This window comes from Solanum stenotomum, chromosome 5, assembly GCF_019186545.1.
Source record: "Solanum stenotomum isolate F172 chromosome 5, ASM1918654v1, whole genome shotgun sequence".
NCBI lineage: Eukaryota > Viridiplantae > Streptophyta > Magnoliopsida > Solanales > Solanaceae > Solanum > Solanum stenotomum.
In genome coordinates this window covers 42,341,335-42,363,796 of record NC_064286.1, presented here as the reverse complement: position 1 = coordinate 42,363,796, position 22,462 = coordinate 42,341,335, and the positions used below count along the sequence as shown (strand labels likewise).

The 22,462-nt window shown below is 36.9% G+C and overlaps 1 protein-coding gene across 1 annotated transcript; it reads right to left on the bottom strand.

Annotated features, from left to right (window-relative positions):
- Positions 1–1,382: 1,382 nt before the first annotated feature.
- Positions 1,383–21,580, bottom strand: LOC125864868 (TIP41-like protein). The gene is made up of 8 exons (XM_049544963.1): positions 21,367–21,580; positions 20,018–20,203; positions 17,076–17,163; positions 16,341–16,454; positions 16,164–16,223; positions 16,013–16,054; positions 15,770–15,898; positions 1,383–1,629 (listed from the first exon to the last, which is right to left on the bottom strand). Exons 1-8 carry the CDS (start codon positions 21,504–21,506, stop codon positions 1,513–1,515), a joined length of 876 nt encoding a protein of 291 aa, XP_049400920.1. The 5' UTR covers positions 21,507–21,580; the 3' UTR covers positions 1,383–1,512.
- Positions 21,581–22,462: the final 882 nt, after the last annotated feature.

Genomic DNA, 22,462 nt, shown 5'->3' with positions numbered 1-22,462 from the left:
AAAGGCTCACAAGGATTGGGCGAGCCTATAAGAAAAAGAATTGCTCAAAAAACTGGTCGGAACAAGCCTCACGCGTCTGCGCCTCGGCAGATCTCGTCGGACGTGACAACCTTTTGATCAGCGTGTGGGACGTTAGTTCACGACAAAGCTTGTTGGGGTTTGGTTGCGGAGAGATGCCTGACCTGATAATGTTATCGGATTTTGCACAACACCTGTATAAACCACATTCTGGTTGTCTGACAATGCCAGAATAATTTTCAGTCACCGGAAAAAAATGCACAGTGATAATATTCCATGATGGCTCTAATGCCATGTGAGAAATATAGGAGAAAAATATTATTATCACATTGTGTATTTACATTATAACACTGAGCCCTATTTATAGACACTACATGAGAATCCTTCTCCAAGTAGGGTACTATATACAAATAATATTTCTACTCCTATTCCAACAGTACCCTATAATGGATTTGGAGGCAACACAGACAGAAGAGGGGCTACCATTGGCCCTGCAACCTCACCCACCCCCACAACTTCTGTGAATTTTTGGTGTGAATCTTCTATCTAGATCTAAAAGAAGTTACCCCTACTCCTGTTTTACAACCGCTCATACATTGAAAGATAAATATTATCTATTCTAACTAGAATTCAAATTATTGGGTCAATAATGGTGCAATTAAAGAATCTTATAGTATAACCCATCAACCGGTCAACCCCTAACGGATTTTGTATTCATATAACTGGAACCCATGTCCAAAAGTTGAAATCTGTCACTTAAAAAAGTTCTAATAGAGTAATTTTGGAAAATATTGGGTAATTTGCTGATGGGAGCTATTTTGTTGGTGTACACCTTGCTTCTTTATCAGCAACTTCACCAACTATATTCATTTGGTTGCCAGATGTTATGCTAAGGGAAGAATTATGACAAAACATATGCTGGGTTCCATTTTTGACCATTTCTCAGCACAGGAGTCCCCACTATCAGGCGAAACATGAATACCAATTGACTCTCCACTATCACCTGTAATTTCTTCCCACATAAAATATTGAATACCCACGTAAAAGCCCACATGAGGTGCACAATATCATTTCTGTCCGCTGTTTAGGACTTCAATGATAGTCATTCCAGCTTCACATGGAGAGTTTTTACAGTTAAAGCTTCTATCAGAGGTTCAAGTGAGAAGGTTCTAAGTGGATAAGAGATTTTGGGGTCAAAATGTCTTTTGATTATTGTTAGAAAAGTGGGATTATTCTCGCTTCTCTACCATTACACTCTCATTTCTCTGATGCTTCAACCACATTCTTGCACTTTTTGCATGCAGTACGGATCGCTCCAGAAATCCAGATGACACACACTTAATGCGGAAAGATCAGCATTCAAATGAAGGACAAAGCAAAAGCACTCCAGGTTGTGATATTCATAACTTGCTTGAGGATAAATAACAGAATGTAAATTAAGTTCCATAAAAGCGGGTAAATGAAAAAGATCTTAGACAACAATCTAGGATCATACTACTGCTTACAGGACACTCCAATATTGAGTTTTTGAGTCTTCTGCATTACAATGGGAAGCTTGTCAGCGATGATGCTTGGATCGCTATATGCAGCAGCATCAGAGGGATATCCTTTCTGCAGATATTAAGAAGATTAGCAAGGGAATGCTACAAATCAGGTAACTATAACACAAAAGCAACACAATCTAACATCAGAACTATGCCAACATGCAATCAAAGGTGTAGTGCTAATTGGACACAACAATCCTGCAAAATACTGAATTTCTAACAATAGGCATTCAAGAAGAGAGATCTCCTTACTTAAATGGACCAACTAAGGTTTTCTCCATACAGAATGCTTCTTTCTTCATACAGTATTAAGCAAATATCTAGTAAACAAATGCTCCAAGCACATCCCCAAAGAACCTCTCTTCTACTTTCTAGGAGAGAGAAACAACCTTCTTATTTCTTCTTCCAGTAGCTCCAGCCAGAAAACTCTCTTTTTCTTCTTCTTTTTCATCCCCTTAGTCATCACCTTCTGTGATAACCTTTCTTTATCTTTCTTTCTTCCCTCTCCAATCATACGATTGCTTGCAAAACATGAGGAAAATAGGATATATTTCAACGCTGGTTTTAAATCTTTTGATATAACAAGATGGACCTCTAACAACTCAGTGTGGTATGAGTGGGTTGAGAGGAGTCGTAAACTGATGAAAAGATCATCGATGAGCAAAAAGATCATGGAATGGATATGCTTTACGCTTAAAAATGCTTTCTAGAGATCACATGAAAGTGGTCAAGAGATGGAAAACTTCAGAAAAAGATGCAGAGCATTTCTGTACTAGGAAACAAAATGGGTAAAGGAGGAATATGACCATTTTGTTCTTAAATAAGGGAGAAAGATCAGTCCTTATTATACCAGAACCAGCTTTGAATGCAGGCTGGTGGGATATAGAACACAAAGTTGAGAACCTCATTAAATGCCCTAAAAGACAGGGACCAAAGGCCCTCCAAGAATAACTGAAGCCAACTACCCCTGCATGAAAGTCGTACAAGACAGTAAATGGCAAAGCAAGAATCTCGTGAAGCAGAGGTGACAAGCAAGATGAGTAACATTAAAATCTTGACAAAATCTGGTGGACAAGATGACAGACTGCTGCGAAGAGTAGCAGGGCAGGTGTGAGTATGGAGATTTGCCAATTGTTGTATGCGGATGACACTGTAATCTTCTGCGAGGCAAAAGAAGACCAGATTAGATATATCAGAGTGATACTCGTGATCCTGGAAGCTGTCTCTGGCAGGGGCGGACCCACGTAGTCAATTTTGGGTGCTCGAGCACCCATTGACTCGGGAAAATTTTTTGTATATATATATAGAAAATATGATAAATATGTTATTAAATAAAAATAAGCACCCATAGAACACTAGCAGTTGTGGGTGCGCTGGTTAACACTTGGAAAAATAAGGCGCGCGAAGCATGAGGGCGAGGGTTCGAATCCCGTCAGCCCCATTCTTTTTTAAAAAAAACTTTTTCCAGCGAATTTTGCACTTTTTTTTTACTTTTCCTTTTTTTTAATTAAGGGCTTATTTTACTCCGAATTTTGTACTTGTTTTGACTTTTCCTATTCTTAATTAGTTTAGGGTGACTAACTTTTTCTTTCTTTTTTATTTTTAACCTTTTCTATGTTTTAAAACCTATTTCTCTGCCCACTTTTATGGGATTTTTTCTTTTAACAAAAAGAGGAAATCATTCTTCTTCTTCTTGTTTCAAAGAGAAAGCAGCCAGCCCAACAACAAACTTCAAGCTTTTTTCTTTTCAAAATCAAAATACAAAAGCAAGGTAATAAGATTTGATGTTTGATTAAAGTTAGATAATGAAAAAAAAGGGTTAGGGAAATTAGGTTTTGAGATTTTCATTAAAGCAAGGTATACGTTTACTTTTTTTATTAAAGAGTTTGAGTTAGTATACGCTTGCACTATGTGATTGCTAACATGTTTATGTTAAAGGAAGTGAGCACCCACAACCTTTAAATCCTGGATCCGCCACTGGTCTCTGGTCTAAGGGTTATCTGGAGGAAAAGCAGTTTATTCCCTATCAAGGAAGTAGCACAGATGCAAAGATTGGCTAACATCCTAGGGTGCAAGATTGAGCAATTCCCAACAACTTACTTGGGAATGCCTCTGGGAAGCAATCATAAAGAACTACTGATATGGGATGGGATAATCCAGAGGTCAGAGAAGAAGTTAGCCATATGGAAATCTCAATACTTGTCACTCGGGGGCCGACAAACACTAATAAATGCAGTGCTAGACTCCCTCCCCACTTATGTCATGTCTCTATTTCCCTTACCTGCTAAGGTGCTAGAGAAATTGGACAAACTTAGAAGAGACTTTCTTTGGTTTGGAAACAAAGAAAGAAAGGGGTACTATCTAGTTAACTGGGAAACAGTGCAGCTACCTAAGCTCTCAGGTGGTCTTGGAGTTAGGAATGTTCGAATCCATAATGAGTGCCTCTTGACGAAGTGGCTGTGGAGATATGTGGAAGAAGAACATGCTCTTTGGAGAGAAGTTATACATCACAAGTATGGCCAGGACTCCCAATGGTGTACCAATGAGGTCACTATACCATATGGAGTTTCAACATGGAAAACAATAAGATCCTTCTGGACCAAACTAGCAGGAAACATCAAACTCAGAATAGGAAATGGAGCTAAAATACTATTCTGGAAAGATGTTTGGGTAAGACATGAGGCATTAATGCAATCTTTCCCCGACTTATTTTCTTTCTGTAGCAATCCAGATATCACTCTAGCTGAGAGTTGGGAAAATGGTTGGGATATATCTTTCAGGAGACATTTCAATGACTGGGAAATAGATAGGGTGGCACAATTGTTACATGCAATCAATGAGTTTAATGGTTTTGCTGCAAGGCCAGACACAATCTCGTGGGTACACTCTGAGGATGGAAGATTCACAGTTAACAAGCTCTATAAGAAGGAAATGGGAACTCAACAAGGTCTCAGATTGGCTAGATGGAAATATGTATGGACAAGCCAAGCACCAACCAAGATCAAATGTTTTGTATGGTTGGTAGCTAAGAGGGCTTGTCTGACACAGGAGGTACTGCAGAGGAAAGGTGTACAACTAGTACCAAGGTGTTTTCTATGCAATGAGACAAATGAGATCAACAGCCATCTTTTTCTACACTGTAGAGTCATAGGTCAACTATGGTCTCTGTTTTTGAGGCTCACTGGTAACAGCTGGACGATGCCAGAACATACTGCTGACCTGTTGAGTTGCTGGATCAGGAGAGGAGGCAGTAAAAGCCAAAAAAAATGGTGGAGAATTATTCCAGCTTGCATATGGTGGTCAGTATGGAAGGAAAGAAATGGAAGATGCTATGAGAACAAATCAAACTCCATACAGAAAGTCAAAGAGAATTGCATTGCATATTTGTATTTTTGGTGTAAACAAGAATGTATAGAGGAGGTAGAGCAACTAGTAGATATGTTAGGATCTTTGTAATTAGCCTTCCTAGCCCCTCTATGTACGAATTTTTGGAGGTCACCAGCATAGCCTTAATGCTGAGGAATACAACATTACTAATTTCAAAAAAAAAAAGATGTCTGGTAGAAGAAATTGCCAGGAGGCAAAGATGAAGAGCTCTCTAGTTGAAAGAAGGTGAAAAGAAGACAAAATTCTTTTTTTTTTGACACTAGTAACATTTGTATTTCAGTCAGTACTACCTTAGTACTGAAAAACCATATTTACAAAAAAGAAGAAAAAGATTAGTCTTTCCAATGCTAAACCAGGAACTAGATGGACCCTAAAACATCTATGATTGACTCAGTCTCATTGGAGTAGACATTTATACACCAAAAACAAAACAACAACATACATTTAAGCTTGACTTCCTGCAGGTTGTTGTCCCTATTTTCAAAACATCTATCATTTCTCTCTCTGCATATAGTCCACCATATACAAGCAGGGATCATCCTCCATATTTCTCTGTTTGTAGCCCCAACTCCAGCCTCCTCCCAACTGAAAAGAGTCTCATCAATCTTGCTAGGCATACTCCAGGAAATGCCTCTGAGATTAAGGAAAATCTGCCACAGTTGGTCAGTGAAATTGCAGTGTAGAAAGAGGTGTTTTACTGTCTCTGTATCCTTACCACATAAGGAGCATCTGTTGCATAGAGATATACCTCTCTTGGCCACATTGTCCAATGTCAGAACTGCTTCATTGGCTAGCAGCCAGGTGAAGCATGCCACTTTTTGTGGCACTTTGACTCCAGATTTGCTTCCAACCATTTGAAGTCTTGATTCTCCCTATGACTTGTTTGTTTATATCCTTCCTTCACCCTGTATCTTCCTTTGTTGTGCCCATGCCACCATAAATAGTCTTCACCTGTTTGGATTCCTTGGAAACTCTCCAGAAGTGTGAAGAGTTCAATCATTCTGAGAATTTCCCAGTCATTCAAGTTTCTTCTAAAGATCATATTCCATCCTTGTGGTGACCACATTTCAGCGACAGTTTTCTCTTGGTGTTGAGCCAAAACAAAGATGTCAGGAAAGAGATCTTTAAGGCTCACAGTACCCATCCATTTATCAATCCAAAAACTTGTTTTTCTGCAATTTCGAACTTTGACAGTTAATTGATTACTGAGAAACTGCCAGAATATTCTAATGGATTTCCAGAGGCTAATACCATAAGGGGTGTTGACCTCTTTAGTTACCCATGTGTTCAGTTGCTCATACTTGCTCTTGATTACCCTGTACCAGAGTGCTTGGTCCTCCTGATGGTACCTCCATAGCCACTTGACCTTGAGTGCTTTGCTTTGGTATTTAAGGTTCTTGATGCCTAGTCCACCTTGTTCTTTGCTTCTGATAATGTTCTTCCATTTGACCAAATGAAAACCTTTCCTTTCCTTATTGCCTTGCCACAAGAAATTTCTTCTGATTTTATCCAACCTTTGAACTACTGACTGGGGTATATGGAAGATAGATAACATATATGTAGGGAGGGCATCTAAAACTGAGTTAATCAAAGTTAGTCTACCTCCCAAGGATAGATATTGTGATCTCCATCTGGTTAATTTCTTTTCACATTTCTCCAGAATTGGATTCCAAATATCTATGGACCTATACTCAGCCCCCAGAGGCATGCCCAAGTATATTGATGGCAAAGTGCCTATCGCACCTCCCAGGATCTGAGAAAGGTGATCCATTTCTGGAACCACATTAATTGGATACAAGTGGCTTTTGTTCCAATTTATATGGAGCCCAGAAATGGCTTCAAAGTACACTAATATAAGTCTTATTATCAAGAGTTGCTCCTCCTCAGCCCCACAAAAAATTAGTGTATCATCAGCATACTGCAGATGTGTGATCTCTACACTGTTTCCAGCAACCTTGTTAACTTCAAATCCCTGAATTCTTCCTGTTATCTTAGCTATATTCAGCATGTTGTTGAGTCCCTCCATGGCTATGATGATGCTCATAAGAGATATAGCAACATTGATCAGTTACATATTTAGGGTGAGACAACTCGGGATGCAAACAGAATTGAAGGTAAGATAGTTGATTACTACAAGAAACTATACACAAGAACAATACACCGGAGACCTGCTTGTCATTTCCAAAACTGTCCAGTATTGACAACAGAGGAATAGCAGCGGTTACAAGGATATTTTGAGGAAGAAGAGAGATGATGAGGAGTTTAAAATTATGTGCAGTTGACAAAGCTCCAGGACCAAATGGCTTTACCATGGAATCCTTTATTAAATATTGGGAGGCAGTAAAGCAAGATATTATGAATGACTTTCAAATAATTTATGATGATGAAATGTTTGGAAAAAGTTTCAACGCTATTCATTGCTCTTATTCCAAAGAGAAAAGGTGCCAATGAGCTAAGGGACTTCAGGCCTATCAGTTTGATAGGGCTGCATATACAATATATTCTCCCAAGTTATAACAGAGAGGTTGAAAGGTGTGATGGCAAAGCTAGTTGGCTCACAACAAATGGCCTTCATCCAATAAGGCAAATCATGGTTGTTGTCTTAGTAGCTAATGAAGTGGTGCCATCATTTTTTGTGAACCTCGGGAGGACCAAATAAGATTCTTAAAAACAATCTTACTGTTTTTTGAAGCTTCCTCGGGTTTTAAAGTGAAATGGGGGGAAAAACAATTTATTTCCAATCAAGGAGGTGACAAAATTTTGAATCTGGCAGATATTTTGGGGTGCAAAGTGGAGAATATGCCAACAGTTTACTTAGGTATGACTTTGGGAAATGAACACGAGAGCATACAAATTTGGGATGGCATTGTGGAGAAAACAGAAAGGAGATTAGCAAGATGGAAGGCTCAATATTTGTCTATGGGAGGCAGACACACTCTCATCAATTCAGTGCTAGACTCCCTTCCTACTTATGTCATGTCACTATTTCCATTACCCCCCAAAATTCTGAAGAAGCTGGACAAATTAAGGAGGGACTTCCTTTGGCATGGATGCAAAGAAATTAAAGGTTATAACCTAGTCAAATGGGAGATAACCTTGAAAAGCAAAGACAAAGGAGGTATGGGTATTAGAGATCTAAGGAAACAAAACAATAGTCTTTTGATGAAATGGTTATGGAGGTATAATGAAGAGGGGCAAGCTTTATGGAAGGATGTCATCAGATCCAAGTATGGTGAGTACAATCCTTGGTGCAGTAATGTTAGTGTTGATGCCTATGGGGTGGGGGTCTGGAGAACTATCAGAAACTTATGGCAAAAACTTGAAGCTAATACGTACATTGAAGTGGGAAATGGCAGGAGAACTAAGTTTTGGACAGATGCGTGGAACAAACAGATTCCTCTAAAAGAATCCTTTCCAGATCTGTTCTTACTATGTAGTAATCCTGATGCAAATATCAATGAATGTTGGACAGCACAAGGGTGGGATCTAATCTTCAGAAGGTTTTTGAATGACTGGGAAGTGGAGAGAGTGGCCAAATTGATAGAGCTATTAGAAAAATTCCCTGGCATCACCAATGCTCCTGATTCTTTGAGATGGAAACATAGTAAAGATGGGGCTTTCACGGTTAGCAGAGCATACAAAATGGAAAGTCCACAGCAACGCAACTCTAAGCAGAGTTTGTGGAGAAAGGTATGGAGAACCTTAGCACCAACTAAGATAAAATGCTTTACATGGTTGGTTGCTAGAAGGGCTTGCCTGACACATGAAGTGCTGAGGAGAAAAGGAAAGATTATAGTATCTTGGTGTTCATTATGCGGGAACGCAGCAGAGACCAACCAGCATCTATTCTTGCATTGCAACTTTACAACACAAATTTGGGCCATCTTCCTTAGTCTCACAAAAACAAACTGGACCATGCTCGAGCATACTGCAGATTTGTTGAGTTGTTGGATAAGAAGAGGGGGGAGAAAGAATCAAAAGGCATGGTGGAGGATAATTCCACATTGCATTTGGTGGACAGTATGGAAAGAAAGAAATAGTAGAACTTTTGAAGATAGGTCCAATTCCATTCAGAAAGTTAGATGGGATTGTATTGCATGCTTTTATTTTTGGTGTAAAGAGAAAGGTTTAGAGGTTACAGAACAAATTGTAGAATTATTAGGACCCTTGTAAATATTTTTTTCTCTTCTTTTGTTCCCCTCTGTTTGCAGGTCACCAGCATCTCCTTAATGCTGAAGAATACACCATTACCATTTTCAAAAAACAAAAAAAAAAGTGGTGGGATCTAGACTGAAACAAAAGAAACAAGGAATCCTACGCAAGTTAAACCTAGAGAAAACTATATGATAATGTCAATTGGGGATATCTACTGAATTTACTGGAGAGGATGGGCTTTGGGAAGAACTGGATACACTAGATCAAATACTGCATCTCAACAGCTGTGTTATTAAAGGCGGTCGCCTTTCGCCTTTGGCGACAAGGCGAGGCAACAACGCCTAATTCTGGCGAGGCGATTTCAAAAAGACAAGATATGGCGATGGAAAGGCGATAGTCATTGTGGCATGGCGATGCAAATAGGCATCTCTTTTCTTAAAAAAAAAAAAGACCTGATTTATAATTAAAAAGCCAAAATTAGGATTTTTTTGGTATTTTTGCAAACTTCACACCTTCGCTGCTTCACAAGACCACTACTACTCAGATTTCTCAAGTCACACAACCGGCAACCCTCCTTCGCGAATCGCGACTACTGCTCAGCTCTCAGGTACAACTCGCGACCATTTTTTTCTCTTCTTCAGTTCTTCTCTTCTAGTTCTTCTCTAGTCTCTACTCTGTTTTCAGTACTGAAACAGTGAGACTATGCTCTGTTTTTTAGTACTTTCAGTACTAAGAGAATCTGAGACAGTGAACTGGGGCTCTATTTTTCTATTATGTTATAGTGCTCACTGCCTATACTTAAAAAAATAATAATTTAATCCTTCCATAATTATTTCTTCCCTACTTAATTTAGTTTTATACTAATTAATATAGTATTTATTTGTCCATAAATAGTGAATTCAATGGCATCGGATGCTAACAAAAAGAGGGACATTGGATGGAATTATGGTACTCAAGGATCATCAAAAGATTCAGTTGTATGTATTTTTTGTAAAGGTACTTTTAATGGTGGTATTACTCTACACAAGCAGCATTTAGTGGGTGGATACAAATATGTAAAACAATGTCCAATTTGTCCGTCGGAGGTTAGAGATGAAATAAGGGCTTATATGGCAAATAAAATCGCTAGTAATCCGAAATTTCAAGTGAGGCAACTGATGATAATATGGATGAATATGCTGAAATGATGCCTCCCTCCAAAACTCAAAAGATGTCTTCTAGTGGAACTGCATCATCCACGGCGCGGAACGTGACGAAAGGCCCTATGGATCTCTATTTTCAACAAAAAAAAGGCTTTGAAAAGGGAGCAGGAATTGATGAAACCAAGAAAATTCTAAGAAAGTGTGCCGTAAGTGCTTTTGCAATTTGGATGTACGATGTGGAGCTCCCTTTTAATCGTGTTAATGACAAATCATTTGATAAGTTCATTAATGCAGTAGGACAACATGGCCCCGGAATGAAGCCTCCTTCATTCCATGAAGTTAGAGTTACTCAACTAAAAAAAGAGGTGAAGAAAGTGGAAAAAATTGTTGATGAGCATAAAGTGCAATGGACAAAATTTGGATGTTCCATTGTGATGGACAAATGGACGGGCACGAAATGGTAGAATGATCATCAATATTTTGGTGAATTCTCTAATCAGTAGTGTATTCCTTGGTTCTATTGATGCTAGCAATGAATTTACCGATTCCACCAACTTGTTTGAAAACACTATTGAAAAAATTGGATCGAAAAATGTTGTACAAATTGTCATCGATAATGCTAGTGAGAATGTTAAAGTGGGATGCATGATGATGGGTGCGTACCCACACATTTATTGGACTCCATGTGCTGCTCATTGCATCAACTTGATATTTGGTGGCATATTCAAGATTAAGCCATATGCTTCAGATAATATCACTCTCCTATCCTCTAACTTTCTTTATAGTCAATATTTAATACTCATTAGCTACTAATTACTATAATATTACTTTAACAGTTTTTGAGAAGGCCATCAAAATCCATTCTTACATTAGTCAAAGGCCGTTTTGTTGAACTTGATGAGAAAATTCACCAACCAAAGAAATTTGGTGAAACCGGCCAAGACAAGAATTGCAACGGCCTTTTTAACTTTGAGAGTTATGTACATACAAAAGAAAAACTTGAGAATTCTAGTCCTCTCAACCGAATGGACATCAAGTAAATTTGCAAAGGAAACTTTGGGGAAAGAAGTTGCCAACCTTCTTATTTCTGCCCAGTTTTGGAGTGATGTTGTTCACGCACTTACAGTTTGTGGCCCTTTGACAATAGTGCTTCGTTTGGTGGATGGGGAGAAAAAACCACCAATGGGCTATATATATGAAGCAATGGGTAGAGCCAAAGAAACTATTGAGCAGGGTTTTCGTGGAGTTAAGAAGCAATATGAAAAAGTGTTTGATATTATTGATGCAAGGAAGTCAAACCAACTCCATCGGCCTTTGCATGTTGCAAGCCATATTTTGAACCCAGGATTGTTTTATAAAGCTCATGAAGAGGGCACTTTACTAGCTAGTTTGTGGACGAATTATCATGCATGTGTTGAGAAGATGAACCCCGATATAGCAATACAAGATTTACTAGTCGCTGAGTTTCCCAAGTACAAAATGGCAGATGGACTATTTGGTTGTGGTCAGGCTAAAAAAGCTAAAGATACAAGGTCATCGGGTAAGTGAGTTGATTTATCTCTTTATAGTTAATAGTATACTTTATACTATAGCTTTACTTAAATTATTTGACTTATTTATACTCATTAACCTTTAAATTTATTTTTTTATAGTTGAATGGTGGTCTCTATTTGGTAATCAAACACCAAACTTGCAAAAGTTTGTCATGAAAGTATTAAGCCTAACTTGTAGCTCATCAGGATGTGAGCGAAATTGGAGTGTGTTTGAACACGTAAGAAGAATATTCTATATCCTAATTTCCATATTATAGTATTATTAGTATCTATTAGTTAATATCTATAACTTATGCGCAGATTCATTCCAAAAAGAGAAATAGGCTTGCACTATCGCGTCTCAATGATCTAGTGTACATTAAGTACAATAGAACATTGAAACATTGTTATGATGCTCGTGATATATGTTGATCCAATTCTCTTGGATAATATTGATGATTCAAATGAATGGTTAGTTGGATTCCCCGAAGATCAAGAAGATGAACTAGTATATGAGAAATGTGATCTTACTTGGGGTAATGTTGCTACGGCAATTGGAGCTGACGAAAGTATCTATCATCTTAGGGGAATTTCTTCAAGATCAAAAGCACTTGACAAGGGCAAAGTAGTACAAACTACATCTACAAGTTCAAGTAGGACTCGGACACTAATTGATGAAGAATCTGAGGAGGAAGAAGATGAGGAGCAATATAATCATGATGAAGAGGATGTTGATCTTCAAAATTTGGAAAATCTTGAAGAAGAAGAAGAGACTTTTAGAGTTCTAGTATTGCTTGTCAATTGTCTTATGAATTATTGAGTCCTTCAAGTTTTAGACTTTTAACATCTTCTATTAGTTTTTGAATTGAAATATTTGCTAATAAATGTTATTGTTATTGAGATTTTGGATATTTATATATGCAATTAAATATTTTAAATTTTTGGTATTAATTGGCACCTCAATTCAAAAAGGCGAGCACCTCGCCGTTGGCAGGCCCTTATCATCTTTTGTCGCCTTTCGCCATCCAAAACACTGGTTCTTAACCAGCAACCTACTTCTTCCCATCACTGATGTGCCCCTGTAATCTTTTCAATTATTAGGCATAGACTATGAAATGCCTTTAACATTCTCACTAGTATTATCGGTGACAATTTGTACAACATTTTCCAATCCAATTCTTTCAATAGTGTTTTCAAACAAGTTGTACATTTTGTTGGAATCGGTAGATTCATTGCTAGCATCAATAGAACCAAGAAATACATTATTGATTGGAGAATTCACCAAAATATTGATAATCATTGTACCATTTCGTGTCGTCCATTTGCCCATCATAATGGAACATCCAAACTTTGTCCATTGCACTTTATGCTCATCAACAATTTTTTCCACTTTCTTCACCTGTTTCTTTAGGTGAGTAACTCTAACTCCATGGAATGTGAGAGGCATCATTCCGAGGCCATGTTGTCCTACTGCCTCAAATGAACTTATCAAATGATTTGTAATTAACACAATTAAAAGGGAGCGCCACGCATCGTACATCCATATTGCAAAAGCACTTACTGCACGCTCTCTTAGTATTTTCCTGGTTTCATCACCAATTCCTGCTCCTACTTCCTTTTCAAAGCCTCATTTTTGTGGAAAATAGAGATTCATAGGGCCTTTCGTTACGTTCCGCGCCGTGGATGACACTTCCACTAGAAGACATCTTTTGAGTTTTGTAGGGAGGCATCATTTCAGCATATTCATCCATATCATCATCATCAATATTAAAAAATTCTTCTGGTTGCCTTACTTGAAATTTCAGATTACTAGCAATTTTATTTGCCATATAAGCCTTTATTTCATCTGTAACCTCCGACGGACAAATTGGACATTGTTTTACATTTTTGTATCCACCCACTAAATGTTGTTTGTGTCGAGTAATACCACCATTAAAAGTACATTTACAAAAAATACATACAACTGAATCTTTTGATGATCCGTGAGTATCATAATTCCATCCAATGTCCCACTTTTTGCTAGCATCCAACGATATTGAATTCACTATTCATGGACAAATAAATACAATATTAATTAGTATAAAACTAAATTAAGTAGGGAAGAAATAATTATAAAAGGATTAAGTTATTATTTTTAAAGTATAGGCAGTGCGCACTATAACATAATAGAAAAACAAAGCCTCAGCCTCAGTTCACTGTCTCAACTCTCAGTACTGAAAAACAGAACATAGTCTCGCTATTTCAGTATTCAAAATAGAACATAGTCTCACTATTTCAGTATTCAAAACAGAGTAGAGAGTAGAGACTAGAGAAGAAGAAGAAGAAGAGAAGAGAAGAAGAGAAGAACTGAAGAAGAGAAAAAAAAAGGGTCGCGAGTAGTACCTAAGGGCAGAGCAGCAGTCACGATTCGTGAAGAAGGAGGGTCGCCAGTCGTGCGACTTGAGAAATCTAAGGAGAAGCGGTCTTGCGAAGCAGCGAAGGTATGAATATTGCAAAAATACCCTAAAAAATCCTAATTTTGGCTTTTTAATTATTAAATCAGGTCTTTAAAAAAAAAAAAAGCAATGCCTATTTGCATCGCCACGCCACAACGCCTATCACCATATCTCGCCTATTTGAAATCGCCTCACCTCAGAATTAGGCGATGTTGCCTCGCCTCGCCTTGTCGCCAAAGGCGAAAAGCGAGCGCCTTTAATAACACAACTAAGAACAGAAGCAGATGGAGAACTTTTCATGCTTGCATCTGGTGGACAATTTGGAAGGAGAGGAACTCCAGATATTTTGAGAATATAGAGAATTATGCAGCAAATCAAGTTAAATTGTATCTTCTTGTTGTTTTTGGTGTAATCAGATACTTTCTAATGATCCTGCCTCTATTATTGATGTATTAGACTCATTATAGGCATAGGATCATAGATTTTGGAAGTTCTATTGTAGATATGATTTCAGTACTTTCCACGTACTGATCTGTTTCTATGACATATATACACAGTTAACAGTTTCAAAGAAACAGAAATTATCAACAATAAAACTGACATGGAATGTACTCAAAGAAGGGAAAGTTCACGGTGTCCCTAAAAGTAGCTTTTAGATGGAACTTTGTACGTCTTTTTTATTTATAAGAAACAGAATGTTGCATAGATCATTTACGTTATAAAGAGAAATAGTGTGATATGCCACATAAATATGCTGCTGCCATTAGTTTTGAGAGTTCACTTTCAAGTTCTCAAGTATATTTTTAAAATGTTGGTAAAAGGAAGCACAACTTTTGTCATTGAACCTTTTTTGTTATTAGGGTGCTATGCATGGTAGGGTCATTCTTATTGCGGTTAGTTCTATCCATATTAGTCCAGTGAAATCTCAGTGAATACCAGGGGAGGTCTTAAAATGTGTAGTCATTACTTATTTCCCGACTTCGATAGGCAGTAAAAGTTCTTGGTCTACAAATCATTAGTTGCAATAAACATCAAGTGCACGCACACACGCAAGTTGCAATAGCTACGTATTTAACATCATTATGAATTTTAGAATGTGATATACGTAAGATTAGCAGCCCGTCTGAGGTATAGCCAGATCTCCACCTCCACCGGCACACTCTTTTCTTCCTACTTGCTTGTCTCTTTCTAAATTCTCCACCACTTTTTATTACATTTGGATCTGGTTTCTTCTTCTCGCATCAGAAGCAAACCTACACTCTCTGCTCCCTGTAAACTATCTACCCACTACAAGATCCCATAATCACTGCAGCAGCAGCTTTGTGAAATTGTGCAACATACCATCAGCCTATATCAATATAGTGAATGAACCAACCATTTCACTAAAATTTAAAGATAAACTGCCATTATTAAGCAAAATTCAGAATATAAAACCAGTTGCAGTGCCCACAACATTGAAAATGGAAAGAATTTAGGCACCCACATAGATAGATTTATACTAGACACGTGTGTCATTGTGCATGGAGAGAAAGGAAGAGAGGGGATGTTAAACTCACCGAAGACAAGGCCTGAAATGTGGTTTCTCTCCAGCAGCTTTCACGAAGAATAGAGGATTCGTTATGCTCCCCAAATAAACAATGCAAACGAGTGTCTCTTAGTCTCATAAGCACTCCATCAACCCTAAGCTATAGGAACATGTCCAACTATCAATGAAAGACATAACAGTATTTCTGATGCAATGAATTCGTTAGTAAACCATAATACTATTTATCTGAAAAATGTGTAGCAGAGTCACTCACCCAGAAACGCAGCAACAGGAACCAACCACTAGGCATGACTCTCTAGAAACATAAAAAAGTCAGTCCAAATCTATTATAACCAACTAATATTGTGGAAGTTTGAATTATTGACATAGTTTAATTAAAAAAAAAAGCATTATGAGAACATTACCACTTTAACAGTCAAAAGTGAGATCCCATTATCAGCCAGTTCATCTTCATATAAGATTATCTGTTCAAATTGAAGTAAAATTTACCTTCGTGCTAAAAAGGTTAGATATATCAAATTGACATGAATGACACTGCTCAGCAGCATGACTCAGAAATCACTTAAACCTGAGTCACCAACCTCATCATAAAAGAGAATAGGTTCTTTAGAAGCCAATGCAACCAAATCAATTTTCTCCTTACAATCCTCCCACTGAATGCAGCTGCTGCCTTCTTCAGGTATAGCACTTCCACACTGAACAGACAACAGCAGCCAGAATAATTCAAATAACTTTTGAAAGCAAAGGAGCCGGTAATTGAAAGATATGGTTGAGAAAGGAAAAGAAAAAGAAGTCTTTATTGCTGATGGATCAAAGATATTTTAAGCAATAACACACAGAGATGGCAAAACTACATAAATATTAAATGAGTAACGGAATAACAATAATCTATAGCATATAATTTATTCAAATTATATAATGCTTCAACTCAGCGCAGATCATTGCTATGTTGTAACCCTGAAATGCACATGAGTCAATTGGCTTAAATAAGAGCCTGTTTAGATTGGCTTAAAAGTTGGTCAAACCTACTTTTAAGTCGTTTTTAACTTTTGGGAGTGTTTGGCAAAAATAAAAAATAACTTAAAATAAGCTTTAAATGACTTTAAAAAAGTTAAAAACCAAAAGTAGGACTCTCCCAGCTTTTTTTTTTTTGACTTAAAAACTACTTTTTTCAGCCAATCCAAACGGGCTCTAAGACAGCCTACTAAGCTTAACACATTGTGAATTGGCTTAAAAAAACTTCTGCAAAAGAAAATTTTGAAAGACAACCTTCTCAATGTTTAAAAAGTTCTATTCGAAGGGCATAAGGTAGAAACCTCGACATTTCTTTCGACAGTTTCACTTCCACAGTAAGGTGTTGTGAAGGTATAGTCATAGTCGAGCACCACCTGTTGCAAAGGTTTACTGCAGAAACCAAAAAGACAAATAAAAGAAAAAAGGCAAAAAGGAGTTAGGGAAAGAAGAAAAAGGTAAGCAAGAAAACTTATCAGAGTACTCACCTTTACCATAGAAAATAAAAGAAATATATTTTCCCTGGTCAAGAACCATACTATCAACTTAGAGAAATTTTGATATTGCACTTAAGTCGCAAACCATGTCCAAAGGGAGAATTGAAAAAAGAACACAGAGTGAAAGGCATGATCTCCTTTGATAGAGATCACCTCAGGTAAAAACAGATAATTCTAGTGATTTAGAACCTAAATCACACCCATTCAATTGACAATTATAATTAGCAAGGTTTTCACATCAACAAAGTAATTTAACAGATTACCAAGAGGCAAGAGTACATGATATTTCAGTTCCTTATCTCAATGATCTAAGAGATGCTAGAGATGTCTGTCAGTTCTATGATTAGTTGATTACTATGAACTATGAAGTTCTAACAGAAATAATGAAGGACAGCAATTAAGACACTTGGCGTACTCTCTCTCTCTCTCTCCCCCCCTCTCTCTATACTCCCTCCTTTCCAATTTATGTGAAAGCGTTTCTTTTTTAGTCCATTTCAAAAGATTGACAATTTTATATATTTGGTAACAATTTAACTTAAGCTTCCCATTCTACCCTTAATGACAACTTTAATAGCCTCAAAAATGTTAGGCATGTTTAAGACCATAGATTTCAAAATTCTTATAGCCACATAAATGTAATGATACGTTTCAAACCATAAGTTTTAAAAGTCACATATATATATAAATTAAAATATATCACTCACACAACAACAACAACAACATTCCCAGCATAATCTCACAAGTGGGGATTCTGGGGAGGGTAGGATGTACGAAGACCTTGCCCCTACCTTTGTGAGCTAGAGAAGTTGTTTCCGATAGCCCCTCGGCTCAAAAGAAGTGAAAGCAAAGCAGGATTGAAAAGAAATAACAAGATGAACAAAGCAAAAGAAGCAATAGGCAGTAGTAAATATTGCAGAGTAAGATACTACGTGAGTACTAACTTACACTACTAAATACGGAGAAGATGAGTTGAGGATACTAGTCCTTGCCTCTCCCACATAAAAGTACAAAAGCACTCGGCTACCTACTACCTTCTACCTTAATCCTCGACCTTCATACCTTCCTATGATCCAATCTAAGGCCATCTCCCAAGTAAGATGAAAATGTGTCATATCGTATCTAATATCCTCCTCTAGTTCTTCTTCGATCTACGTCTACCTCTCCTTAAACTTTTTTTTGAAACTGGTAAATGTGTATTCCTCAGCATTAAGGACATGCTGGACACCATCAAAAAGTGTTAGATAAAAAAAAACAGCAACTAAAAAACAAGATACTTACAGAGATCTTACTAAATCTACAAACTGATCTATATCCTCTAAACCTACTTCTATAGCCAACCTCTCACACCTCCTTACTGGAGCATCTGTGCACCTCCTCTTCATATGTCCAAATCATCTCAATCTTGTTTCCCTCATCTTGTCCGCCACGGATGTTGCTCTCACCTTGTCTTGTATAACTTCGTTCCGAATCCTATTTCTCCTAATATGCCCATATAAATATATATATTTAAAAAAATCCTTTAGAGGCTCTTATATTGTGACATTTGTTCATATTTGGTCAACGGAGAGAAGTATGTTTATTCCTAAAAGTTATGGAGATACTATCTTCCTCAAGGAAGCTCATTTGAATTTAGGAAGTGCTCATTTGGGGTGGTAGTCTCATGTTGTGGAGTCCAATGATTCAGCTAAAGGCCAAAAGGCTGATCCTAGTGAACCCGATCTTCTCTAGACTCTGAATTCTTGAAGGTTCTGTAAGTTAGCATCATTGTGGGGGAGATTGATTCACATTTCAATAGTACAATGAGTCTAATCACAGACAACTGGAAATGAATATCTTGACAGAAGCCATTACAAGTGCGTTTAACTTATAAAATAGCTATCATCATGTTCTAGACTTCTAGTGTTAGTGCCAGTCATATTTTCAAGAAGCACTATTTTCCCCTCATTTTGATGATGTCTACATGGACACAGCAGTCACTGTTGGACAAAATGGAAGATTGGTGTTTTTCTTTAGCAGAGGAAGTTTTCTAAAGTAGCTTTAAGAATTATCCATTCATTTAAATAGTTCATTGTTGGTCCGATTGGTGCATGTTCATCAAGAATTCATTCTCTCAGATCATAAAGTTCTCTCTCATTTGGATTGAGAGCAACACCTTAACCACACTATGTAAATAGAGTTGTTTTAATATGCAGTTGTTTGATTCTACCATCAACACCAACAAGGCGAACCGACCAAAATTGCAACTTCGACCTCCTTTATTAGTTAATACAGTAGCTTGATTTTGTTGAATTTGAAAACATAAATAGTTAATACCAGATATGAAGGAACAGCAAGACAGAACATACAAAACCTTTATATTACTGTCAACCTAATGCATGATGGTTAATTCTTCACGGATACATAACTTGCATGCCTGAGGGTTCTGCACTCCTAATTCAAATTTTTAAACAGTTCTCAACCCCCAAACCCCCTTTTACCAACAAATAAAAACGAAAGAACAAAAGACTGAATGCTCTTGGAGCTACTTAAATGTCCTCCCCTTTTATTGAGAAACATCTTTTCAGATGGACTGAAACAAAAAAACTTTCAACAATCAAAGTGCACAAAATCTAACCACCAAATCAAAGTGCAGCTAAAACGCTACCTCTGGTTTTTCATTATCATTCTACAACTTTTATATATAAATAAGCTGGAGAAACATATGCAGAATTCTTCATATAGCATAGTGTAAAGAAGAGAACATAGAGCACCTCCTGAATTTCCATTTTGCAGCCGCTGGAACTTCAACAGGCGGCAAGGCATCATGTTTCCAACCAACTAAAGCATCAAATGCATTGAAAAAGAATTTTGTGCCACTATTCACATGTTTAAGCACCAAACAATTGTCTCCAAATACCATCTCCGGCAAGTGAGTCGTCTGAAGTTCTTTTTCCCATCTGTATATGCATATAAGCATTAGCATTTAGAGAGGAACTAAACCTTTCCAACTAAAGAAGATAACAAAATGCTTGACAAGAATAGCATTAGCATTTTGAGGAACTAGACCTTTCAAACTAAAGAAGGTATAAAATGCTTGACAAGAACAGGATAGCAATGGTTCTACGTATAAGTATAAAAAATCCGCAGTCAATTGTTCACTGTAGCATTATTACAATAAGACAGGTCACTTGAATCTCACAAGTATTTCCGACCATTAATTTCATGATGATGCATCGCTTTTCATGAAACTTTTGGCAGCACGTCAATTACAATCCATATGTCCTTTACGAATGAAAAGTAACGGCCTAGTACACATTGAAGAAAAGATAAGTTTGGAAAGGAAAATTCTTATCACACTAAAGTTGTTCGCTTAGGAATGAACATAATCACTTAACCTTAAATTTGGTTCCTCTTGAATTCCTATTTCATGTTTGAGTCTAACTCAATCCCTACACTTCTACTGCGCCTGGCTTGAATCTTTCCATTAATAGTTAATTACAAACTCTGTTGCATGAGTTCCGCAATGCATACTGGTTTCAAGTTGGGATAAAGGAGGAGGAAAATCATAGGTTAATTTCCAGTATAATATGAAATACTGCAATTGTCCATAGTTAGCAGATTGATTTATCAATAGTTGGCTAACCCATATTACCCCATACCTAAGCTGGTGTTGGTTGCAGATACCCGATGGAATAGAAAGAAAAAAAAATAGGTTGGTTAAACCATAAATCTTTTGCTCCTGAACAGAGAGCAGAACATCTAGAGGAAAAATTTAAGCCAACAAAGGAGGAAATTTAAAAACGTCCTTCTGCTAATAGATTACAGGGAATTGGAAAGGCCTTGAGAGGGAAGCAATGACGGTGCGGCCACTGATATTCACACTTGTGTTCACAATCAGACCTTTTGAATGCTGGCAGTTCCCAATTACAGTATGTAAAACTAAAATACACAACCAAAACAAGCACCAGAATCTCCAATGCTTGGAGAAATCATATAAGCTTAAAAGGCAAGAAATTAGATGCTTATATAAGGCTTTAAAAGTTCACAGAATAAACAAACAAAAATTAAGCATTAAGGCAAGTGAAAGACAAATGAGGGTTAATTGGGGAAAGGAGAAAACCGTTGAAGATGAAGAGAATTGAGAATGAAAAGCTTGCGACACTCGATCTCCCAACCGTGAATGCGGAGTCCTCGACGGCCGTCCGGAAGAGGTTCAGCTCCGGCCGCCTTTAGTTCTTTAGCATCACTCTCCCACTCCATTATCGATCGCCAAAGTCAAAAGTTTCACTTCTCCGGTCCGTGGTGACTTGGTCGAGCAGGAGTCCTTACTATAAAATTGAATTTAGGGAAAATGCAAATATAAATATCCTCAATTAATACTTAATAATTTGATCTAAAAATGTTATTTCATTTTGGTTCGAAAATACTTCATTAATAGTTGATGAGTTAAAATGTTTTTTTTTTCATTTAAATATATTATAATTTTATTACCTTTTTTTATAATAATTTTTATCAGCAATATTTATCCTGCTTCAACTCGAAAAAGATTAAGAAATACAAATATTTATTAATTTATTTAAAAAAATTATCATTGTGTTTATTTTATATTATCAATTAAAAAGATGTACATGTAGTTATTCTATTTTAATTTGATAAAATAAGATAAGGAAGAATATCATTAAAAAACATACTACTGTTTAAAACAGTAGAAAAAAGGAATATGATATGCCTCAACAACTATATCTTCTTAATAAATGGACTATTCCTAAAATTCAGCCCAAGGTTATATACCAAATGGGCACTTTTGAAAAAATGAGATTTAAACAAATTGTTAAAACCACAGAAGAAATTATTACTGTGGATTCTGATCATAGTACTTTTAGGTTATTGTCTAAAAGTGATTTTGCCCCTTATATAGAAAATTATAGATTTATGCATATTGGTTTGGTTCAAGTTGCTTTTAAGCCCCTCACTCTAAGAGGCTTACTAGAGAGCTTTATAGCAGCTCCGAGGGATGGCAGGAATCAGAATTGAAAAAAATCTCTTATAGGGACAGTTCAAACTAGTTTGACCTATGGCCCTGTTTATTTTAATGCATATCCTAATTTGAAATTTCTTTGAATGATGAGAATTCGCTAAATACTTTAATATTAAGTATAAAATTGCATGGTTAGGATTATTTACCTGGTACAGAGGTTATATGTATTTGTTATAGA